Source organism: Eschscholzia californica, unplaced genomic scaffold (genome assembly GCF_041429995.1).
Source record: "Eschscholzia californica isolate CP2 unplaced genomic scaffold, dmEscCali1.0.p SCAF_1, whole genome shotgun sequence".
In the NCBI taxonomy this organism is placed as follows: domain Eukaryota; kingdom Viridiplantae; phylum Streptophyta; class Magnoliopsida; order Ranunculales; family Papaveraceae; genus Eschscholzia; species Eschscholzia californica.
In genome coordinates, this window is record NW_028238198.1 from 3939498 (window position 1) to 3959887 (window position 20390).

Here is a 20390-nt window from a genome sequence, read left to right on the forward strand (position 1 = left end):
AAATGGGGTTTGAATGTTCCTTTGTCTTTTCACTTTTTTTTTGTACCGACTAAACATGTTATTTCATATCTTACCGACATTTCTCTACAATTATGCAATGATTCAACGAGCTCGCTAACCAAATTGGGCAAATTTGGAAAAAAAAAAAATTAAAGAAACAATCATAATAGTTAGAAATAAAAAGGAAAATGTTCTATAAAAATATAAAAAACTAAAACGAAAAAGTAAGAAAAAAACAAAGAAACAAAAGAAGTGGCGATAATTACCGAAAATGTCTAACAATATTAGTAGATGGTTCTTAAAATAACAAATATATATGGAGGGAGTGTGGAATATATCTTTTGCTCTGTAGCGGAGACAGTTACAATTCATTTCCGGCACCACCAATACTGGTGGCGATTTACTTCTGCTAAGTTGGTTTTGGGCAGTTTCGGTCGGTTACTTTCAGTTACCGACGAACAGTCACATCTGTCTATCTTTCTTCCCCTTCTTTTCTGATTTAATTTGGTTGAGATTAAGTCTCTTTTCATTATTTTGATCTCCTATCTTCTTCTTTTCTCATTCGATTCATCATGGACGCAACTAATTCAGACCTCTTGCAACAACTTGAAGAACTTACGACTGATGAACCATCGGTTCAAACAGTCGAGGGATTTGAATCCCTCAGCCTTGAACAGTCGGTCATCAAACATGGAGTCCTCAAATTCGGTAGTGACAAGAGAATAGACACTAACCAGGCCATGATCAGGCTCTCAAGGGTCCTTTACGGGCCAAACAAATTCACGATTACAGAAATCAAAGACAATCATTTCTTAATCCGTTTCGCCACAGGAACTGAATTGGAATTGGCCATCGCCCGTTCACCTTGGGTGATTATGGACGAACTTATAGTGTTACAGGAATGTAATTCTCAAATCGCACCAATTAATCATTCATTTGACAAAGTGTGGTTTTGGGTTCAAATGCACGGAATCCCGATGAAACACCTCAACAGCACGAACGTCAACAGACTAGCTTCAACGATGGGACGATATCAACCGACAACACCGGATGACGTTTCTAAATGGACAGTATTCGGGAGGGTCAGAGTGGAAATACCAATTGCCGAGCCATTGCCAAACAGGATTAATCTCTCTATTTCGAACCACCAATTAATATCAGTTGAATTACGGTTTGAAAGATTGCCTCGTTTTTGCAATTCTTGTGGTCGAATTGGACACACATTTACTTTTTGTCCTATCATTCTCCTTATGGGAGACCTCCTTAAGATGAATCTTTCAGAAAGCCAACGTGCCAAACTAACATCTAGTATGATACCAAAATATTCTGATAAATTCAAAGTAAACATGTCCAAAGGTGGAACCAACAAAGAATTAGAATCTTTTGGTAGCACTAGTAACACATACTCTAATGGCATTTTAGGACCTGGTCCTTTAGAGAATATAGATGAATCTGAGTACAATCGCCGGATGTCACTAAATGAAAATTTTGGAGACATCCTTGATCATCTCACCTCGACCAAAAGAACCAGACCTACAAATCAGGCCTCTTCCTCTTTAGATTTGGACACTAATAATCTTCATGAAGTACAGGTACAAAATCAGACTACCTCCAACGACAAGATGGAAGCAACGAGGCCTTACAAACGATTGGCCAGACAGAATGCAACAAGAAATAATGCAGAACAGGTTACGGCTACCTCAAAGCCGATGGAGGAATGAGCATTTTTGCGTGGAATTGCCGGGGAATGGGGAACACCCCGACAAGAAATGCTCTTTATCAGTTCCTGAAGGCCACTAGGCCGGATATTATATTTATTTCTGAAACTAAACTTTCGTACTCGTGTAATTTTCTCTTTTTACATAATTTAGGATATAATAATTACCGCCAAGTTTTATCTCAAGGTAGGAGTGGTGGCCTATATTTAGCTTGGACGGATAATATCAATTTAACTATTAATTCCTCTGATGTTAATCTAATTCATGCCACTATTCATGACTATAATTTAAATTTGGACTGGGATTTATTCGCTATTTATGGTCCTCCTCATATTCAAGACAGATTCTCTTTTTGGACTAACTTTTCGACAATTCTCTCTTCAGTTACAAATCCTTATTGCTGTATTGGAGATATGAATGCAATCGGTCAAGCATCAGAAAAGAGAGGGGGCAATCATCCAAATTCATTTATGAATCATTTCCAATCCTTCATCCAACAAAATGGACTCATCGACTTGGGTTTTAACGGACCAGCTTTCACGTGGTCAAATAACAGAGATCGTCATCATCTGACCCAAGAGAGACTCGATAGAGCCATGGTATCATCAGACTGGTTGTTAGCTTTTCCAAATTCAGGAGTATTTCACCTCCCGAGATATGCAAGCGATCATGCCCCGATCCTTTTAAAATTGAAAGTGATAGGTCAAACAGTACCCACAATTGAAAAATTCGAAAAATATTGGACTCATCACCATGACTACAAAGATACTTTCACATCAAATTGGGAATCGGCAACAGGAACATTCTATGATAAGGCAAAATCGGTCAAATCATCTTTATCTATTTGGAGTAAGCGATCCTTTGGTATTATAAAGAACAGACTAAAGGCACTTCGCAACAGACTCTTATCCATTCAAAGACTACCACCTTCATCATTATCATTAGAAGTTGAAAGCCAAATTCAAGAAGAGATAATCTATCTAGAAGAAGTAGAAAGAACAAAATGTGAACAGAGATCTAGACTAAAATGGGCCGCAAATGGGGACAGAAATACAAGAGCTTTCCATACATCAATGTCCATCAGAAAACAAAAGAACAAGATCAACCAAATAAAGACTCAGTCAGGCAATACAACTTCAAATGAGAATGAAATAGCAAATGAACTAATTAATTTCTTTCAGAATTTGTTTTCAGCTGAACAGGTACTTCAACCACCAATGGAAATCTTGGGTGCATATAAAGTAATTCCGGCAGAACAAATCAACGCCATCTCAGGAATCCCAACAGCAGAGGAAATTAAAGATGTGGTCATGAAGATGGAATCTAACAAGAGCCCGGGGCCGGATGGACTTCCATGTGAGTATTTTCAAGTCAACTGGGACATTATAGGCAACGAACTCATAAGGTATATTCAGAACATATTTCACTTAGGTAAGATAGACCCATCCCTCAACAAAACCACATTAGCATTAATTCCTAAGGTCAAGATTCCGAGTTGCGCTTCAGAGTTCAGACCTATTTCACTTTGCACCTCCATTTACAAATTCATCATGAAGATAATTGCTAACAGATTAAAACCATTCCTAGAAGATAATATCATGTGGACACAAAATGCATTTGTCCCCAATAGACAAATCTTAGATAACATAGTGATCACCCAGGAGGTTTTACACACAATGAAGGGATCTCGAGCACAAAATGGTGGGTTTTGTCTAAAAATGGATATGGCCAAAGCGTATGATCGAGTGAGTTGGGAATTTTTGGAATTGGTGCTCAAGGCCATGGGTCTGTCAGGCCCTTTCCTGAATCTCATATTACAATGTATCACTACTCCCATATTTAGTATTCAACTCAATGGCAGATTATATGGAAGTTTTAGGGGCACTAGGGGACTTCGACAAGGATGCCCATTGTCCCCTTACCTTTTTATACTAACATCTCAGGCCCTCTCCCTGCTTATCTATTATTATGAGTCACATTGTTTGTTCACAGGATATAAGATCAATTCTTCCTGTCCATCAATCTCACACCTTTTGTTTGCAGATGATTTAATTATATTTGGTAAGGCAACATCTACTAACCTCATTGCTATAATAGAATTTATGGAAATATATTCAAGTTTTTCAGGTCAAGCAGTGAATTATGATAAATCATCCATCTATTTTAGCTCTGGAGTCACCCCTGATATTAAACAACAGTTTGTCAATACATTAAAGGCACCCATTATGACAGACCAAGCAAAGTATCTTGGAGCTCTAATCCTAAAACCAGGTAATAGAATAAAGAGTTTTGATTGGCTACAGGATAAATTCAAGAAAACTCTAGCAGGATGGAAACAAAAATTGGTATCACAGGCAGGTAGGACAGTGCTCATAAAATCAGTATTAAGTCCTTTATGTGTGTACCCATTTAGCTATCAACTATTACCACAAGGTGTACTTAACAAATTAGAGAGAGAAGAAAGAGCATTTTGGTGGGGACATGGTATACAGGAAAGGAAGATGCATTTTATCAATTGGGACATAATAACAAACTCTAAAAAGCATGGTGGCCTAGGCATAAGGTCTTTAAAAGAGGTCAATGAATCTCTTATAGCCAAAATGGCTTGGAGATTTCTTACTAACAAACAGGCAATATGGGTTAAATTACTTAGAGCTAAATATCTCCAGAAGGAAGACTATTGGAGTGTAGAAATGAATTCACCTGCATCACCATTTTGGAAATCACTACTCCAAGTTCGAACTACTCTACAACACAATACCATATGGATGATTGGAGATGGGTCGGATACAAGAATATTGGAGGATAGATGGATCCCTGAAATGAGAGATCATATTCCAACATTAATTCAGCAATTACCACAGAACATAACATGGGTTGCAGACTTGATAGGTTCAAACTCAAAAACATGGAAAATTCATCTACTCCAACAATTTTTCACCACAGAATCAATCATTGCAATAACCAACATAACAATCTCAATAACAGGTGAAAGGGACAGACTAATTTGGAAGAATACAGAGCAAGGGCGATTCACAACTAAATCATATTATTCAACCATCAAAATTAACCCAACATTACCAATGGAAATAGGTGATTTCCCTTGGTCGAAATTTTGGAAAAAGAAAGAGATGGATCCGAAAGTCCAACTGTTTATATGGAGGTTAATCCATAATGGGATTGCAACAATATCAAATATGAATCATAGACCCCAACAGACAAACCAAAATTGCAAGATGTGTTCCGAGGATGCGATTGAATCACATACCCACCTATTTGGGACATGCAAGACATTCAAAACTTTTATTATTTCCTTGCAGGATGTCGATTTCCAGAATATAACAGAGGATCCGATACAAAATCTAAAAGACATTCTTAACAAAGGGAAGGATTTGAATGAGTTTTGGTACAAATATACTTATCTGTTGTGGCATTGGTGGAAAGCCAGGAACGAGAAGCACTTTCAAAACCAAGATTTCGATTTGAATCGAACTTGGCATAAAATCTCTCTTGATCTCAAAAGATTTCCTTCTTTATCTGTTTTCCCTTCTTTTTCGAACATTTTACAGGACAAAGCATGGAATCCACCACCACAAGGACGAATCAAGATCAATGTCGATGGAGCATTCAGGAGGGATAAAGCAGCAGCAGCAGCAATTGCAAAAGATTGGAGAGGGGAGACGATAGATTCAGAAGTGCATAACTTCCCACCAATTTCATCTCTCCACAGTGAACTAAGGGGAATGGAGCTAGGTTTCCAAGTAGCTGAGAGATTAGGGCTTAATAGTTTCGAGATGGAGACGGACTCTTTAGTCCTGGTAAACCTAATAACGGATGGACGAGATGCATCCCCGTGGAGATTGATAAACGATCTGGACCGTCTACGTGGCTATCTAACGGGTAGAGATGTGGTAATCAGGCACTGTCCGAGAGAAGCCAACTTAGCCCCACATGAACTGGCGAAATCTCTTATGAATCCATAACTTTGTCTGTATGTTCTGTTTGACCCTTTTTGGGACTTATAAGCTTGTACTCATTGTATCCTTTGGATATTATCTATGAAATTAGCTTTTCCGTCAAAAAAAAAAAGATGGTTCTTAAGACCATCTACTAAAAAAAAAAAGTAAAGCATAATAAAAGGAGAGCGAAAGTAAAAAAAGAAAGAAACTTTTAATTGACAGAATTTTTTTGGATAAACAATTAAAGTTAAATTCTAATATCCTTTTCTTCACCAACACCACACCACTATTAAGAATGGGTTTAATGGAATATGGTTGATTCTTCTCCCATCCCATCATATATTCAATCAAAGATGGCTTTCTTTCTTTTTCTCTTTCACTTTATAGTTGTTTTCCTCGAACTCCAAGGCCGTGCATAGCTCAATCATAGCAGTCTCCGACTGTTGCTCATCCAACCCGTGGCTCGTCGCTATGTTGGTTTAGTGTGGTTGATTCCTGTTGACACTTGACACTACTACTTTTGTGTATGAATTATTGGATGGGAGATTTTATAGGGCCCCCTCATTTTTGTTAAAAAGCCCCTCCTCAATGATAATTTACCAAGTGAAATGGTTCATGGGGAGGCTTTTTAACAAAATTGGAGAGGCCCGGTAAAACTTCCCTTATTGGATTTGACTTATATAATAAGCTAGAATGCATGAGAAACCCTAGATTGCATTTAGAGTTGTTGAGGAGATGGTAAAAAGAGAAAGATTGATAGTGTGGATGTGGATTAGACTTACTTACAAGATTTCATGCACACATGCATTTGATATTATGATGGGATAGCTCAAATGAGTAGAAAATAATTTATGTTCTTTTTTTCTCTTGGCTACTTGATGGGTTTTTGAATGGTGGGACTAATTAGTAGTACATAGACACAAGCTTTTGACCATGCACACATGCACTTATTTTAAAGAAAGACCCATCTTATAGAATAAAAATTCTTTTCATTTTTATACTATTTATTTACTCCTATACCTTTATGTGAAAGAATTTTATGTTTCACCGATTTCAATCGAAAAGACAGAGTGCTAGCATAATTTGTTGTCTTATAATGCAGTAACACCATTACAAATTAAAGAATATTGGACCATTAGATTAGTCTAGGTCAAATTTCAATAAAATCTTATAGCATTACTCTCATTTGGGTATTTTTTTTTTTCGAAAAGAAGAAGATAAGTAAAAGATAATAAACTCGCCACTAGTTGATACTCCTTTTTATGGACCCAAAGTTTATTTGTCCAAACCACTCCACTCTGGAATTATTCTTCTTTTTTCCCATCCCTACCAAATACTTTGTACTTTGTGGTGAGAACCATTTGATTATAAATATATCCATCCCATCCCATATTTTCTTAAATCTTATCTCTCTTTCTTTTTCACTTGTCTCTGCAAATTTAGGTTTCTTTTTATCTCATCAAATAAATTGTTTAAATTAATTTTCTTAATTAAAATGATAAATTAGTCACTAAATTGCAGATAAGTTATATATGGTAGAGTAGTTCTTTTAGTTACTGGGTTCAAATATTAGGCTCATAACTCAATATGAAAAGATTTTTTTTTTTTTTTACTAATATGAAAATAATTTGTTAATGAAAAACTATTTAGTGATATTAAGATGCTTATGATATGATTTTGTCTAAATTGAAAGCTTTTGCATGTTTGGGGGAATAATTTAGGTCCTTCATGTCTCCTCAGAGAACTTTACCCCATCTTTGGTTAATTTAATTAAATTAACTTCTTTTTACTTTTTTTATTCTACTTTTAACTTTGTAATTGATCTTACAAATAAAAATGAAAAGAGAAGCGCGTTACCCTACTTATATCCATTATTATAAAACAGCTCAGTCGGTTAGAAGAGGGATGAGACTGACCGTTCATATTTGTTGGGAGCTTGATAGAGATCACATCCGACGGCTGGTACAAATCTCTCTTTATGTAAATAGACTCGAAAGGAAAGGGTAATAGTGTCATTAATTAAATCTTTTTTAAATACGGTTAAAATATCTCTAAAATAACCTGAGCGTTAGTCAAGAGGGATCTGTCGCCTCGGCGGAAACCGTCGGTTAGAGGAGGGATAAGTTTGACAGTCTATTTTTATTGGGAGCTTGATAGAGATCACATCCGACGGCTAGTACAAATCTCTCTCTTGTAAATAGACTCAAAAGGGAGGGGCAATATTGTCATTAATTAAATCTTTTTTAAATACAGTTAAAATTTCTCTAAATAACTACTGACGGTTAGCCAAGAAGGATCTACCGCGTCGGCAGAAACCTAATTATTCTACAAAGGGAATCAATCAGCCTACTCTGTCTAATCAAACTCGAGACAAAAAAATTACACTCATATTAGCAAATTAAGATGGTACTCCACTTTTGTTTAAACTCAAACACTATTGTTGATTTAATAAAGCTAATTTTTCATTTAATTTGTTCTACAGTTTTGGTGTTATGAAGTGTCTAGAAGTTTAAATTCTGAAAAGAACCCTTATGAACTTCAGCTTTGACATTCAAACATGATCGAAATATTCAAGTAAATGATCGGCATGAACAGAGTAAACAAGTTCTGATTTTGCCCGACTTCGAAAACATCGAAAAGTGAACAAATATAGCTAAGAATAGTATGTTTTTTGCATAACAATATTGAACTACAAATTCAGTAAAACATTTTAGAAACAAGTTAGGAGACAACTGGAAATTAGAAGATTGTAGCAGAAAGTTCAGTAACTTCTGCTGCAATTTGGGTATAATCTGATTTCAATTCTTCTTGTTTCTCTTGGCTGAGCTCTCCTTTTGTCGGCTTGGTTAGAACTAATACACAGCATGTTGGCCTCTTGGTAGCTCCTGCAGTGGCAAGCTCCTGAGGAAAAGAGCACAGCAGTCAGCCGTACAAGTCAGCAAAGCAACACAAATATTCTAGTTTTCGTGCAGAGTTTGTAATGAGGGTCAATAAGAACTCTGGTCTTAATTGTCATTATGATGTGAAACGAAAGTTTCATGTGCGAGGCACCCACGTTGCTTAGGAGAACTTTCCACACATGGGTTATAGCATGCCACATTGTTTTACATATCGACTAAGCCTTTTGGGTGGATTTTACACCTAGATTAGTCAGGTAGAGAAGCCTAGGGGTGGTCTAGGCCCTCAGGCAGGCTTGTGCCAAGGAAAAACCCTGTACCAGGTTTAGGGGTTGCATACATCAAGGACAATATGACAGCTACAGAGACGATGTTACATCACCTATAAACCCTAAAAACCTTTACTAACCAAATATCAAGTATTTGAAAAGCAAAATCCAGGAAAAAGGTTGCGTAGGGGGTAGATAACTCTTGTAAAATAACACAATTGAAAACATGGAAGTTACTTCTGCTTTTAAGAAAGGGAAAAAGAAGAACTTCTGCTCATAATGTCAACTTACTTCCTTTGAGGGTACATATATGTATGGGATTTCAGCCTCCTCACATAACACTGGAAGATGAGTGATAACATCAATTGGCGAAATATTACCAGCTATAACGCACAATCTGCAATCAACCGAAAAGAAAAGTTTAGAACGTTGAACTTTTCTATGGGTTTCAGAAACCCAAATCCATAAACTGGCAAATTCTAGACATTCAGCAGGTCACCCATAAATGGAAGAACTGAAACTATAGCTTTAACACTAAAAGCACATAAACCATTAAATGGTTCCCAAATTTGTAACTGAACAAATTCAATTATGTGGCTAAATGGGTTATCAAGTTCTACTTCCTACAATCTTTCGAACTTGGCTTCAGTAGCAACCAAAGCAACACGACCTCAGTTTACAAGACCACACACCAACAATGTTTTACGATTCCGTAGATGCATTATTTAAGTTTATGCAACATAAGAAGTAACAAAAGTTATTAATACTTCTTGTTTTTTAAACACCCAAGTCTTTATATTATTGTAATAAAGTGAAAATGCCTATATTATCTTATCTTTTTTACATAAATGTGGTATCATTTTTTTTCTCTAAAAAAATTAGTGTGCGCCTTTTGCGCATCTAGCAGACGGCTCAAGGCGTCGTTCGCTTTTTCAGAACTGACAGCTTTGAGGCACGCACAAAACCGTTTTTTTAAACATTGTGACCAGTCTAAGAACAACAATTAGAAAGAAACTATCTAAGAACGACATTTTCGGCACAGAAATAAAGTAACCAATTCACAAGTTAACATCAATGAAAGATGTGGGCAGAATTGCAATATATACCATCTATGAAAACATTTTTGTTACCACGACAAAATAACCAATTCAATATTAAACCATAGAATTTAGACTTGGATAGCATAAACCAAAAGTCAACATCAAAGAAGATAGGGCTTTGAGAAGTATAAACCATCTAAGACTTTGAAAGTGTCTTGAATATGAGTCAACATCGAACCCGGTTTGCAACCTGAGAAACCTCTTTGGCCCCGGAACCAAATCTTTTGCACGCTCGTTTCACTTATGTTTGCCCTAGTCTTATTAGGGTGGTTATCAACGTAAGGGATATCCGGAGTTTGAAAGAGAAGCTGCGGGATTAGGGTTTATAGTGAGCTATATAAACTGAAACCCTAGAGATATCTTTGTAACTTGTTCTTCATTTATAGTGAAAATCATCGCGCCATTGGTCACTGTAGAGTAAGTCTCTCATCAACCGAACCATGCAAATCTCTTGTGTACGAGTGATTGTTCACTCTCTTTCTTGCTTTTCTTGGTTGTTTGTCATTTGTCATAACATAAGACAACATTTTCGCTACCGAAACAGACTAACTAATTTCAATACTAAAACAACCATCAAAACAATGAAATATAGACTTGGGTTGTATAAATCACAAGTAATCATCAAAACAATGAAATAAAACAACCTAAATAATGATAAGAGAAGTTACCCTTTGTTACCACGTCTTATGCTCTTAACAACTTCTTTCACTCCTCTCTTTATGCATTTTGATTCAGTAGCTAAAAATATCAAAAACCCAAATACAAAAAACACATTAAACAAACACAATACCTATGAAATTTACTAAAAAAAAGATGGAAAAGGAAAGAACATTTGGGTAGAAAAGAAGAAAAAGTTGATACCTTTTTTAACGAGCTTGAGAGTTTTCTTACAAAGTTTTTTACCAGCAAGGGGTTTAGCTATTGGTGCCAAAGCAGCTATCTTTTTCTTCTCTTTCATGGCGGATCTATCTGCTTCACTATCACTTCCCATCTCTCTTTATCTCTTGTCTGTGGGTATTTGGGGATGAAACCTGAAAAGGGTTTAAGAAATTTCAGGCAAAAAAATGGTTTTTTGAGGGTTTAGGAGGTAGAGAAGAAGGTTGGCGGAGAAGGATGTGGTTTTATATAGAGAAAGTAAGAACATCTAGTTGATCTGGACCGTCCATTTTTTCTTTTGGTGTAATTCGAAAATCATCTGACGGACTCAAAAAAAAAGAAAATCAAAATGTGGCTGCTGGGATTCGAGCCCAGGTCTCCACGGCCACAACGTGGAATTCTTACCACTAAACTACAGCCACTTGATGCCCTAATTTTCATCTATAACTATAATAAAAGAGAAAATCGATGAACCCTAGTTATGAATTTTGCAGAATTTGAAAACTCTCTATCTCTTCCTCCCAGCTCCCGGTAGAAAGATAGTTTTTAGAGAGAGAGAGGAAGAGAGATGGGAAGTGATGGCAGAAGAAAGAAACCAGTGAAGGAAGAAGAGAAGAAAAAGAAGATGATGGCGCTGGCACCAGAAGAAAATTCTAATAAAAATTCGGCAAAGAAGATAGTCAAACGCGATAGAGAAGGTAAGGGTTTAGGGTTTTTAGATATGTTTAACTGTTTAAGTGCTTGATGTTCATTTTATAAATTTGAATGGGAACTTTATGAAAGACATAGAAGGAGATGAGAAAATGTCATGTTTATGAACATTAAAACCCCTTAATTTGTCAGGCTTGATCAGAGTTTAGGGGCAAAAGTGTTGCCGTAAGTGCCCAAAAAGCGTCACCTTAATCAAGGAATGAGATTTCAGTTTCGGAGGAAATTTCAGTAGACATGGAATTGGAATTGTTTCTGTCACTTCGATATTTCGACCTTGACAAGGCATTGTTAAGAGAAACTTAGTTAAATTCCGGTTTTGATTGAAATTTCGGTTGTCATGGAAATGGAATTTTTTTTTTTTTTTGAATTGGTAAGCGTGTGCCTCGAACCTTGACCTCTAAGTTGGAATTTAGTTCCTTGGCCTTAAGTACCTTCTAAACTCTAAAGTGTCGCTTAAGTGCCCCGGAGTTGCTTAATGCTGAAGTACCCCAAAAGCATCGGCCTAGGTTCCCCATAAACTATCTATATAAGTATCTCACAAAGGGTGGTGTGTTTTTCCGATGGCATGTTTGAGTCTAGCTTGTTTGGATTTGCATTATCATTTCAGGTTGTTTAAGACAACAGGCTGCAAAATCACCCTACTAGAGTCAAATGCACTCAATATCATCCTAACTCAGTCATTCAGACAATCAAATAAAAAACAAATGTTCTAAAATCTTACTCAAGTCTGACTTCAGATCCGAACTTGAATAAAAATATTTACCACCTAAGCGTTGTGAAAATACTGAATCGTATAAAGTTGTCAGATCGTCCAGAGTTCAGTCCAGCTAGTTAGAAATTTATCTTATGGCTATAGGATCAATAAATATTATGTATAGAGTAATGCTACAAGAGGCAGTCAGAGCCTACTCCTACATGAAATCAATGGTATTTATTTTTTAGTCAACTATCTCTCTCTCTTGATGAACATTTTCACTCTCGACGAGCGGTTGATTCCTATTTAGGTCTGCTGTATGTCTACTTTTATAGCTTCTTCTATCACCTTTCATATGTATAACAGGCTTATATTTGTTTTTGTTAATTATGGTCCACCAATTTTGGCTTTACGTAGCCAATAGGTCAGTGAGGTTGAGAGGTTCCACTCCATTCACATAACTGAAATTTTGTTCTTATTCGGTGCCCTTTGCTGTTTCCAGTCGATGAATCTATAGGAAAGAAAGAGAAGAAACGGAACAAATTGGGTGGAAAGAAGAGAGGGAAGACAGATAACAAAAGTGAAGGTAACACTATGGCGTTCAAAGAGTTGATTAGCCAGTAGATATTGTTATATACTCATAGCAACGTATATAGATAATAAAAAATGCATCGTCCTGTGAAATAGTTAGTTTTCTTTGCTGTTTTCTTCTTTTAGTTTTGAAATATTTTGTATCAATTACATATTCTTTTGGGTTAATTCCGTTTTGGCCCCCGATTTGTGACCAACTCGCCGTTTTGGCCCCCATAAGTGTCCGGCAGTTCGTTTTGGCCCCAATTTCCTGTTTGGCCCCAACATATTTTTGTAAGCTTCTCCATTATACCCTTATGGCAATTCTGTAAATTAAATGTATTTTCTTTCTCTTTGTCCACCTCACTAAGCAATTGCCACGTCATATTCGTCCACATAAGGTCGCCGGAAAATGTCGCCGGCGACATCATTTCCGGCGACCACCATTTTTTTTTTTTTTAACTTCTTCTTCTCCAACCATCTCCTTCTTCTCCAACCATCTCCTTCCTTCTTCTTCTCTCTCTCTCTCCTTCTTCTTCTCTCTCTCCTTCTTCTTCTCTCTCTCCTTCTTCTTCTTCTCTCTCTCTTCCCCTCTTCTCTCTCTCTCCCCCTCTTCTCTCTCTGTTAGGTTTCCGGCGAAGGGTTTCCCTTCGCCGGAAACCTAACAGAGAGAGAAGAGGGGGAGAGAGAGAGAAGAAGAAGGAGAGAGAGAAGAAGAAGGAGAGAGAGAGAGAAGAAGAAGGAAGGAGATGGTTGGAGAAGAAGAAGGAGATAGTTGGAGAAGAAGAAGTTAAAAAAAAAAAAAAAAAAAAAATGGTGGTCGCCGGAAATGATGTCGCCGGCGACATTTTCCGGCGACCTTATGTGGACGAATATGACGTGGCAATTGCTTAGTGAGGTGGACAAAGAGAAAGAAAATACATTTAATTTACAAAATTGCCATAAGGGTATAATGGAGAAGCTTACAAAAATATGTTGGGGCCAAACAGGAAATTGGGGCCAAAACGAACTGCCGGACACTTATGGGGGCCAAAACGGCGAGTTGGTCACAAATCGGGGGCCAAAACGGAATTAACCCTATTCTTTTCAATAGTAACTCAACTTTTCCTTTCATCATCAGCCCAACATTATATTCCTGCAGTTAATAAGGTTTCTTGTTGATTTTACCTCAGATGATGGAGTGAGTTGTCAATCCGAAACTCAGGCAATGATCGAAAACTCCGCGGAACCACAGATAACAGGTATTGGAGTAAGAACAAGCATACAAGTTTAATATTGCAGAAAAATGTAGAGATTTTGAAGTTCATTTGCATTTTTTTTACTTCTGGTGATAGATAAATCCGACAAAGCTATAAAGAAGAGAAAGAAAGATCTGATTTCGTCAAAGAAAAGTGACAAGCTGATAGAGAAAAGTAGTGAAGCTGTCACAGATGATGTTTATCAGATCTCTTCTGTGGATGAAGACTGCTCCAAAGGAATGAAAAGTATGACGTAATTTTATATTTCTTGCAAGTGATAGGTCGTTCGAAGTTTTGATTATTTTAATTGTTTGTCTTTTTTTTTTGGTGAGGCACTGTTTATACCTTTTATGGCTTGCCTAATGAACAACTTTTTTGGTCACAGAGTGGCTCACTGAATACCATCAAAGAAGGCCAGGTTTGGAAATACTGCAACAAAATATAGACGAGTTTATAATCGACCATGAAGAGCGTGAAGAAAAGGTGCTCTTCCTCTCCTATTCATGGGGGTTTTATACTCATTCTTTTAATCCAGTGGAGTTGGTCTTGATTATATAGTGCCATAAGATTCGTTATTAATGCAAAATTGAATGGCTAGTTGGAATCTGAATTAACTTATTTTTTTCACATTAATCTCACTATTCTGAGTTATCCAGGCAAAAAAAGAGAGAGAAAAGCAACAGACAGAAGGTGGATGGACTCTTGTGGAGCACCATAAAGGCAGGAAAAAGACTACAGATTCTGAAAGCGGTATTGCAGTGGGTTCTGTTGCTCAAGCTGCTGTATTAGATAAAATGGCGAAAAAGAAAAACAAGGAAGTTGGTCCTGATTTCTATAGATTCCAGAGAAGAGAGGCCCGAATGAATGGTATGTTACATTTCTGGGAAATAATATGTATCTTGTGTTTTCCACGAGCCATGACCCGATTAGCTTAAGGTTGTGTTTGATAGACTTCATTTTGGTGGAACTGGTGTTCTAAAGAAATATGCTAGTTTTCATTATACGGGTTTATTTAGATGGTGTGGACCCACTAACTCAAAACCGTGACAAAAAGTGTTGCTTTGAACAATTCCATGAAACACGTATATTTGCCAACCCCGAGGAATTACTTCTGTGGAACTTGTAGAAATGGATACACTTCCAAGGAATAAATTTCCTTGCTATTTCACACCATTAGTCTTTAATATATCACGGGAAGAAGATTTAAGATTGAGAATGAATCTATTTTAGTGATTTTAGTGCTCTTGTTTCATCTCTGAGTTACTACTTTACAAAGATGAGTTCTGTCTTGATTTCTCACCTCCGTTTATTCTGCTAATCTAACAGCACTAGATTTTTTTTTTCTCCTATACACTGAAGTTTATACGTATATTAACTTTGATCGGTTTTGCAGAGGTTATGATGTTACAGAGCAAATTCGAGCAGGATAGAAAGCGGATACAGCAGTTGAGAGCTGCAAGGAAGTTCCGTCCATATTGAGACTAGAGCAAGGTGCTAATCTTTTGGGCACACAAGTTTTGCAAGGAGTAATGATGCCATACTAAGAGTAGATTGAGATAGAATTTTTGCTCGATTCTATATTCGAGTTAAGTTGAAGTTTTTTTTGTTGTAATTTCTCCGATAGCTTGCAAAATAATATTCAATTGATTGAGGCTTGAAAAGCATTTTTTTTTTTTTGAATCGAGTATGATCTATTTTAGTCGTAACAAAGCATTGATACATCATGAAGATGTGATAAGCACGATAACTGCCTAAGCCTGAGGTAACCCATTAATGAAAGAAACTTAAAGCCCAACAACATGAAAGAGACCTAAAGCCCCGGCTTGAAAAGTATTTCTATATATCTGTCATGGGATTTCAATGTACATATATGATAAATGTTACCAAATACAAGTACTGTTACTGATACAGAAAACATGATATTCCAAAAACTTGCTGTTTTCACATTTTCTTCATGACAAGTTACAAGAAAACAATCTACCCATCTGCGTATATTTCTTTCACATGTTGTTAGATAAGTCTCCTTCCGAAGGTCAAATCCATTGGACACACAATCCTCATCTTCAAATTCGTGTTCTTTGGTATAATTCGGGGGGCTTGCTTCCTTTGTAAGAAAGACGGGAGGGAATGTGCACGATTGAATAATATGCCAAACACACAAAACACTGGGGGATGAAACGTTTCTGATTTAACCGAGTACTGCACAAAGAATAAGAAACTGTTAGTTTCGACTTCGTACAAGTATCAGACTGCTTAGTATCTGCCAGATCGACTCCTTCTGCTGCTTCTGCTGATTAGCCTATTAGGTTGCTTCCAACTACATTCAGGAGTTTGAATTGAATCTTCGAGCGTCATAGACCTGTCAGTTAACCAACAAAAAGTTTACACAAATCGTAAAACATAAACCAAAGAGTGTTTATTCTTTTTTAACAGTACAAGAAAATATGAATACTAAAGACGGCTTAAAAAGCACCTAGCGCACAATTGTCTTTCAGTGATTCGAAATTTTTGAGATTCGACACGTTGAGTAGGTTTCTCGTGTTTGTTCATGTACTCTTCCGCTAGCTCTTCCAGACGTTTGGATACCTGTTAATTAACACGTAAAGTACTTCATTTTTCCCACTGTTAACATAAGCTATTGCTTCAAATACACAAAGGGTACTGCTGTGAGAGAGAGAGAGAGAGAGAGAGAGAGAGAGAGAGAGAGAGAGAGAGAGAGAGAGAGAGAGAGAGAGAGAGAGAGAGAGAGAGAGAGAGAGAGAGAGATAGAACCTTGATTGAGTGTGCCATTGGCAAGAGTATATCTGGGTTCATCGCTTTCTCAGGAAAGTTACGGAGAGCGCGTATTAGTTTCTCGAAAGGTAATTTTACCTGATCAACCGACAACCGAACCATTAGTTCAGATGACAAGGAACTATACTTTCCATTTCGAAAATAATGTAGAAACCAAAGTACTTACAAGGTCATCGTGACAAAATTTCAACAGCGCCAAACCTACTTGAAATACTATTATTACACCCTGCACAAATAAGCTGCTTATGAACACCTAATACGTTAAAAGAAAGTTCTGGATGGTGCTCGTAAGAAAGAGTAAAGGATTACGTATTTGATCTTCAACTTTTAACTAACCTCGTATAGAAAGACATCCCAGATCCTAAGAGCCAAATGAAATGGGAATGAGTAAGAAAAGACGGTTATGAACCATTGGCTAGCATACATGCTCGGGGTTATCATTTCCTGGGTAAAATGCTCGCCCAGCTTCGGCAAATGCTCTCTCACTAGTTGCTCAAACTGAAAGAGATACTGTTGTACCAACGGAAGCCCCGCCTACTCCACAAGCATAACATAAAGATTATCAGAAAATGGAAAAAAAAACTGAAACATATGGCAAAAATGGATGAGATATGAAAGATATAACCTCTGACATTGAACAGAGTAGGACAAGTTTCTATGCTATAATATCGAAGCAACAATGGATGACGAGTAATTTATATGCTAAGTTGATATAAAATGAAATATAATGAAATCATTATCTTCTTCGAAGAAGTTATGTTACCAAATATAATCCTTCCATTGGGGCGTGAACCGCTCCTTTTAACAAAGCAACCAACAACCAGAATGCATCTTCTTCGCTCATATAAAGAAGCAATAGACCAGCTAAAAATCCCATTCCCTGCATTTAAAACAATGTAGGTCTTTCATGGTATTCGTGAACTCGAAACTATGAACAAAGAGGAGAAAACCAAGAAATCAGAGGGTGATGTTAGATAGTACCTGTACATAACCGATGTCTCTGTCATACACCGAGTATGCTTTCAAAACATTGTATAAAGACCTTTGACCTGGTCCATGTCTTTGTTGAAAGAAAACATGTGAAGGGAAAGTACGCGAGATATCTCGAATTATGTCTAGTTCCGAAGATGATGTTTCATATATTACTAGTTGCTGCAATGAAACACGATTTCTTGATCAAGACAGTAAGAAAACTAGAAATGAAGTTAGATAAAAAAAATTAATGAAGAATCAATTTATAGCATTTCTTCATAAGTAAGGTATATCGTTAACAAAGAATCTAATTAGGAGTAAGTTCTAGGTGAGGGGTGATGAACAAAGGCAACGGGTACCTCATACACACCAGGACTCATTAGCAAGAGGTCCCGACTTCCAGAGATCAACTGCCATACAAGACCTCGTAAACAATCAGGAATTCCTTTTCTTATACGCCTTAACACGACATGAGGTTTTCTTCTAACATAATGTTTCCAATCACTTCCACCAACTCCGATCATTTTCCTCCACTTCCGAATCCTTCTTTGCTCTCTGTAAAGTGTTTGTATTCATACCATGTAAAAATAAAAGCTTTTTGAGGCGAAGATAACAACGAGACTTTCAAGAAAGCAAAATGCATACCTCTCGTGCCCCTCGGCAAACCTAATCTCGTTTAAGCCGACCGGGAGATTGTTTTGATCTGACTTTGCAAATCCAAACCTGTCCACTGATCTTGCCGATGGAACTGGTCCTGGTTCGAGATCGTATAATTGTTTCTCCTCCATCGCACTACCTTTCACAACCCTTCTTATTTAGGAGAGAGAAAGAAAAGATCATCCTTGTACCTAACAGTGACAACCCTCACTAGTTTCTCAATAGTACAAGAAAAAACAATCATGAGACTAGCAAATAAAGAAGAAATAGTAAACTATGAAATAACTAAACTTCAAATAACATAAATATATACTACAATTACTAAAAGCAAGAAATCAAAAAGTGAAAAAGAAAATGGGGGATAAAATCCAAGACTCATTCATGGAAAATACAAATTCTTTCAACAGAACAACTCCTCCCAACAATCATTAATTACAGAATGTAAGAAATTTAAAAACCAAATTGAATTAGGGTTTTACACTATTGCTGCAAAGACAAATTAACAAATTAAGAACCCAAATGATAAACAACAAACAAGTAATGAATAATGAATTATATACACATTGAGACATTATTCATCCATGAAAAGAAATTAGCCACCTACCCATCAATCAATTTCTACTAAAACCACTATGGGGAATTTAAATTTGAATCAAATTTACAGATTCCTATTGTTCTTCTGAGCACAAACCCCAGGAATCAAGATAAAAATTGATAAAAAGTAGTGAAAAACCTACCTGGGTTTTGTTCTTCTGAATTGAACAGAGTAAATGATGAAGCTGGGAGTCTCTGAATTTCGAAAATGAAAGCAATTTGATTGAAATATAATGATAATAAACACAAAAAGTGACAGGAATTTCTTCTATACGAAGAAGAATGAATTGATTGGCACGTCGTCACTCAAGGGTGGTCTACCCCTTTACGTCTAGGGCCACCTTCTTTCCTCTCGGCTGGACCACACCCACACCCACACCCACACCCACACCCACACCCACACCCACACCCACACCCACACCCACACTCACTCCTTAAATCTTCTTCCCTTCCCCACAACCAAACGAACCCTAAACAATTAACAGAAATGCTTTTTGGAACGGTTGTTCTACAAGCATTTTATTATTTATTTATTTATTTTATAATGTCTTTTATTATAATATAATTTTTATTTTGATCATGATTTTTATTTTGTTTTAGCTAAGGTGGCACTTGGATTTCATTATATAACGTCAAATTCTAAATCTTGGGTGATCCACTTCGGGACAATTTGAATTTAATAAGTTTTGTGAGATTTTTTTTTATGTGTTTTCGGTGGAAGAGAAATGATTAAGAAATTTTCTTCTTGTACAATTATTTCATCTAAAAAGATTTTAAGTCGGTGTCTCTCAGTGTAAATTTGTGTTACCCTGGATTGTCGGCAGTCTTATAGTATTTCCAATGCGAAAAAAGAAACTCATATTGTCTTATATGTCGAGTCTCAATGTAAATTTTCTTAGATGATATTTCTTAGATGAAATCTCCAATGTAACACCATCAAAACTTAAATATTATTTAGGTGATATTTCTTAGATGAATAATTTCGTTTTCAGTATTGAGTGGATAATTGATAAATCTCAAATAATGAGTTTCGACACAATGCTATTATGTCATCTTAAAACCTAAATTGAGTAGTATTGTGTTAAGGTTTTCCTCCCTCATATATGAAGGTGATTGCTTAGTCTTAATCTCAGAAATCATCAACGGTCACGATGATCTACCTTGGCGCGTTCGACCTTTCGTTCTTGATGCTAGGTTTGAACTGACATCTTCTCGGTTGAGGGTGCTCCAACATTACCCGCGAGAATCCAACACTGAGGCCCATAATTCGGCCAACTTGGTGCTACAATCGTTGAATTGCTTAACTTTCTTTTGGGTCTTTATAATGGTCCAGTTGTGAGTT

The 20390-nt window shown here is 36.7% G+C and overlaps 3 protein-coding genes and 1 non-coding gene across 8 annotated transcripts; 1 reads left to right on the forward strand and 3 right to left on the reverse strand.

Annotated features, from left to right (window-relative positions):
• Window positions 1–8206: 8206 nt before the first annotated feature.
• On the reverse strand, window positions 8207–11032 carry LOC147563360 (H/ACA ribonucleoprotein complex subunit 2-like protein). The gene is made up of 4 exons (XM_086637088.1): window positions 10805–11032; window positions 10612–10681; window positions 9135–9240; window positions 8207–8578 (listed from the first exon to the last, which is right to left on the reverse strand). The coding sequence occupies exons 1-4, from the start codon at window positions 10932–10934 to the stop codon at window positions 8417–8419; spliced, it is 468 nt and encodes a 155-aa protein (XP_086493214.1). The 5' UTR covers window positions 10935–11032; the 3' UTR covers window positions 8207–8416.
• A 63-nt stretch (window positions 11033–11095) lies between these two features.
• LOC147563361 (uncharacterized) lies at window positions 11096–15708 on the forward strand. Of its 2 annotated transcripts, XM_086637069.1 has the most exons (7): window positions 11096–11517; window positions 12727–12810; window positions 13967–14035; window positions 14129–14278; window positions 14418–14515; window positions 14689–14899; window positions 15426–15708. In XM_086637069.1, exons 1-7 carry the CDS (start codon window positions 11388–11390, stop codon window positions 15509–15511), a joined length of 828 nt encoding a protein of 275 aa, XP_086493195.1. In that variant the 5' UTR covers window positions 11096–11387; the 3' UTR covers window positions 15512–15708. The 2 variants fall into 2 exon arrangements, with proteins under 2 accessions (XP_086493195.1, XP_086493204.1); XM_086637078.1 differs by lacking the exon at window positions 12727–12810 and having other exon boundaries at window positions 11292–11517.
• On the reverse strand, window positions 11170–11241 carry TRNAH-GUG (transfer RNA histidin (anticodon GUG)). The gene has a single exon. It is a non-coding gene; the product is annotated as a tRNA-His (tRNA).
• A 147-nt stretch (window positions 15709–15855) lies between the features above and the next one.
• Window positions 15856–19505, reverse strand: LOC147563363 (uncharacterized). 4 transcript variants are annotated; one of them, XM_086637047.1, is made up of 10 exons: window positions 19192–19505; window positions 18443–18645; window positions 18157–18352; window positions 17807–17977; window positions 17589–17705; window positions 17162–17359; window positions 16992–17051; window positions 16805–16903; window positions 16506–16618; window positions 15856–16391 (listed from the first exon to the last, which is right to left on the reverse strand). In XM_086637047.1, the coding sequence occupies exons 2-10, from the start codon at window positions 18583–18585 to the stop codon at window positions 16286–16288; spliced, it is 1203 nt and encodes a 400-aa protein (XP_086493173.1). In that variant the 5' UTR covers window positions 18586–18645; window positions 19192–19505; the 3' UTR covers window positions 15856–16285. The 4 variants fall into 4 exon arrangements, with proteins under 4 accessions (XP_086493173.1, XP_086493166.1, XP_086493185.1 ...); XM_086637040.1 differs by having other exon boundaries at window positions 18443–18664; window positions 19192–19479; XM_086637059.1 differs by having other exon boundaries at window positions 19059–19423.
• Window positions 19506–20390: the final 885 nt, after the last annotated feature.